Source organism: Myotis davidii, unplaced genomic scaffold, assembly GCF_000327345.1.
Source record: "Myotis davidii unplaced genomic scaffold, ASM32734v1 scaffold32, whole genome shotgun sequence".
Taxonomy (NCBI): Eukaryota; Metazoa; Chordata; class Mammalia; order Chiroptera; family Vespertilionidae; genus Myotis; species Myotis davidii.
In genome coordinates this window covers 6,205,651-6,209,892 of record NW_006286587.1, presented here as the reverse complement: position 1 = coordinate 6,209,892, position 4,242 = coordinate 6,205,651, and the positions used below count along the sequence as shown (strand labels likewise).

The 4,242-nt window shown below is 41.9% G+C and overlaps 1 protein-coding gene across 6 annotated transcripts in view; it reads right to left on the bottom strand.

Moving 5' to 3' along the window:
• PLCB4 (phospholipase C beta 4) overlaps window positions 1-4,242 on the bottom strand; it is a 356,763-nt gene that overhangs the window by 24,499 nt on the left and 328,022 nt on the right. For all 6 annotated transcript variants that reach the window (XM_015560271.1, XM_015560270.1, XM_015560269.1 and 3 more), the window contains 3 exons: window positions 2,992-3,142; window positions 1,277-1,326; window positions 1,077-1,142 (listed from right to left, as the gene is read on the bottom strand). In XM_015560271.1, coding sequence (XP_015415757.1) covers window positions 1,077-1,142; window positions 1,277-1,326; window positions 2,992-3,142 — 267 coding nt within the window. The remainder of the gene's footprint in view (window positions 1-1,076; window positions 1,143-1,276; window positions 1,327-2,991; window positions 3,143-4,242) is intronic.

Here is a 4,242-nt window from a genome sequence, read left to right as displayed (position 1 = left end):
TGTAGAGAAAAAATCACTGAATGATGCCTTGCCATATGGGTACTAACTGCATTCCTAATAATTAAGGCCATTCAGGTTGCATTCTCTCTTATTTCTTTTTCTATTTGCTTTCCATATTCTAGGTTGTTGTCAATGACCAACAAAGCTAAAAACACCACTTTAAATAGCTTTGTCTCCAATAGTCCCAAACTCAATAAAAATCTGTAGCAAGTGGGGATGCAGGGCTAGTTTAAAAGGTCTCAGAGGTCCTTTTAAGAAATTAAGTTTCTCTTGCTCTCACTGCCTTTATTGGAAGAGGCGGACATTATCCTCCCAGCGACAACAGTTGTGATGGACCCTACCAGGAAAGGCAGTATTCCGCTTTCTGCCTTTCTCTGTGGGCAGAGACTGAAGAGCAGGAAGGTGCTATGAAGTTTTTTAACTCGGGCGAGAATTACTCAAGCCACCTCTTGCTGCTCTCTTCAACTTGCAACTCGCTCTTATAATTTCTATCACTGTCAAAAGACCTCTTTGCATAGATAGAAAGGAAAAAGAACTATATTTCAGAAGTAGGCCACCTCGCAGAGTTTACAATAGGGGGAACGTGAGAAGAGCTCCCTCTCTAGGGCTCTTGGTGAGAAGTTGAGAGCCTGCCAGCATCTCCCCCCATGCTCTGTTTCTGCAAACTATTTGCCAACAACCCAGGAATTTTGGTACCTAGAGTTAAGATTGTGAGCTGGTCTTCCATAGTTAGGCTATGGCCACTTGTTTAGACAAAGTCGTTTTATGAAACAATTTTTAAATGGGTAAAGCTTTGCGATGCCTTTGAAATAACTGTTAAAAAGATAGGTTCCAAATCAATGACAACAGATCCCAAAGAGATTCTATGTTTTAATTTCATTTCTGACCAGTTAAAATGCACATATGCTGTCCAGTTGGCTGGTAGTAGTTTCTAAGCAGTGTTCTTGGCTGTGAAGAATTCATTGTTCCATAACACAAAAAAAAGTGGCTTTAGGGTTTCATCAGAGAGCTAACAGAAAAAAACCAAACAGGCAAACAAAACTACCCCAAAATATGTATGTACACACAAACAGTACCTTTGCATGCTTCTTCTTTAAAGAATTTAGCTCCTTTTGCTGTTTCTTTAAATGCTTCAAGTAAGCCTGTGACAGAAATAAAGAGGGTGCAGAGTAGGTTTCTGTAGCCACAATGATTACTTTGGTGAGAAACGAAGATATACTGGTTTCACCAATATGCATAATATGAGAGTCCTTGGAAAATGACCAAGCAATTTTACCTTCATCTGCTTTAAATCTTCTATCCTCACTTGAGGGATAAGTTCAATACCTTAAAAAAAAAAGAATAGACACTGTGTATATTAAAAGTTAGAGAGAATAACTGACGATAGAAAATTCAGTTTTAAAATCTCACTAAAAGTTTTGAAACAGCTTTATATGTAATGTTATGAATATAAACATTTGAATTTCTTATTACAAAGCAATTAACTAGACACAACTGAAATGCTTATTGTCTTAGGTCGGGTTTCCTAGGAGCGGAGCCTAGGACTGGGATTTGAGTGAGCATGATTTGTTGTGGAAAGGCTCTTGGGAGAAAGCCCTAGAGAGAAGCAGGACAGGGCAGAGGAAGAAGCCAGGGGGTGTTTCCAGCCTGATCACACAGGTAGCTGCTGAGCATAAGTGGCCCTCCAGCCTTTTCTACTTTCAGGTAAGGAAACTGGGCTCTTGCAACTCCATTTTCATCAGAAGAGGCCTTCAGAGCGCTTACAAAACCTGCCAGGCATTTCCAGGCAAAACTCCCATGGTCTAAGCACAACTCTCCAGAGAGAAACATGCAGCTGTGATCTGCTATCAGCCAATACGCCCAGTGGGGGCGGGAGGGTGGGGAGGGGGAAGAGGAGGTGTCCACCCTGTGCAGGAAATCTGACCAGGCCCAATGGCATCTATTACAGTTATGTCTATCTTTGCATTTCAAGGCATACCATATCAGTCAATTACTTCTCAACTCTATCCTACCTTCATCATCATCAAAGAATAAAATATTTTTTCAGCTTCTTTTTTTGTTTTTACCACATTTAATTTTAGCATGTAAGCAAAATGCTATTGAGCACAGCAAAGCCTTTAAAATCCAGGAAATAATGAAATCAAACCATTGTATACCAGGGTGCTGTATAGAGCACCTGCAGTAATATACTAAGTCATTTTACTCTCTGAGTGATGCTAGGCCAGGGTCGCCACAGCAACCAAAGTTGTAGAAGAATCCCCCAACATGCTCCATCTGGCTTCTAATTTTCATCGTAGGCAAACAAAATGAATGTGCACCCTGTAGCATAATTGATTTAAAATCCCAAAGACTCGGTGTAAGATATTCAGGAAAGATAGGCATCACGTTCTAGGCTCTTGTTTTTAGTTTTATTCATTTTAATAAGATGTGCACATCCAGTGTGAGGGTGGTAAGACTGAAAAGGAGAATCATGGCTGAGATAAATCAGTCTGTGATCTGTGACATTTTATGATACGGTGTCAAGGGAATATGAGGTTGCTCTCCTATCTCTTAAGTCTGAGGTCTCAAGCTAACTCTCTGCTTTATTGTGGATAGTAAGAGGCAGCATAGGGCATAGGAGTGAATCTTGGAAGGTAAGTGTCTATTGTGGGGTATCCAGAAGAGAGGGGGGAAGTGTTCATGAAATTTAGCGTGTGAAAGTGCTTCCATAAAAGGACAGTGAATTAAACATCTTCTATTACTATGGGAATTGTACTCAGTGTAACTAAGGTGCAGGGGATCTAGCAGATGAAACATAAATGTTGACTCTCTATTAAATAATCAGGGAAATTAAGCAGTTTGCCCAGTCCACAAGAAAACATTCTGCTCTTGAGTTTTATGAGACAACGAAAATTGACAAAATTAACACTTCTAAATACCCTCATAAAATACTTTTTAAAAAGAGTCTTAAAGTTCCAGAATAGATAAGGAGCCCAAACAACATTCCTTTACCTTTCTTGGCTTCCAGGCCGGACCCCAGGGCAGCCGTGGTGGTTGGTCTGAGCTCCGAGCTGCTCTGCGGGGTCACGTTTGTTTTGGCAGTGTTGGCCTTTCCTTTCTTGTCGTTCTTAGATGTGTCGCTGGGCACATCAGCTATGTCACTCTGGAACGGAAATGTGTATGTTATCCCAAGTGAATGCCAGCTCAAGTTCAACTGCCTTGCACATTCTCTATTTTACCGAGCCCAGTCTGTGCCACTTAACTTCTCCCCTGCAACTGTCTCATAGCTGGGTCTTTTCCTGGCAGGAGGAAACATTACAAGGTTTCCTCAGGCTTGAGGCAAAGGAAGAAGCCAAGGTAAAAAGATCTAATTCCTTTACAAGCAGAGTATACCTTCTCTTTTGCTAGCTCTGGAGAGATTGTCACTTACACTCTAAATTGAGTGTGCCTTAAAATCAAAGAAACAAACAACACATCTGTGCACTGACATGGGAGAAGGCTGGATATAAGACTGTTAAAAAAATTAACAAAATAATCCATGTCACTTTCATTAATTTACTGAGTTGGGTTGGTTGGTATTTCAATGTATCACAAAAAAAAGAAAAGCATCGTGTGTGTGTGTGTGTGTGTGTGTGTGTGTGTTTATTGATTTCAGAGAGGAAGGGAGAGGAATACAGAGATAGAAACATCAATGATGAGAGAAAACAACTGATCCACTGCCTCCTACTGAGGATAGAACTGCAACCAGGGTATGTGTCTTGACTGGGAATTGAACTGTGACTTCCTGGTTCATGGGTCAACCTATAATCACTGAGCCACATCAGCAGGGCAAAGCATCCTATATTTTAAACAATGGATTTTTATTTTCAATTTTGTTTCTAAAGGTGAAAGGGTCCCCAGATGTGAGTTAAGCCATGTTGAAGAAGTAGGATTTTGAGATGGTGGTTACATTTGATGAAATACAAGAGGCCCGGAGCACAAAATTTATGCACGGGGGAGGGGGTGTTCCTCAGCCTGGCCTGCACCCTCTCCAATCTCAGACCCCTCAAAGGATGTCCTACTGACGGTTTACAGGGATTGGGCTTAAACCAGCAGTCGGACATCCTTCTCGCAATCTGGGACTGTTGACTCCTAACCTCTCACCTGCCTGCCTGCCTGCCTGATTGCCCCTAACCACTCTGCCTGCTGGCCTACTCACCCCCAACTGCCCCCTGCCGCTGGCCTGCTTGCCCCCAAATGTCCCGCCACCAGCCTGATCACCTG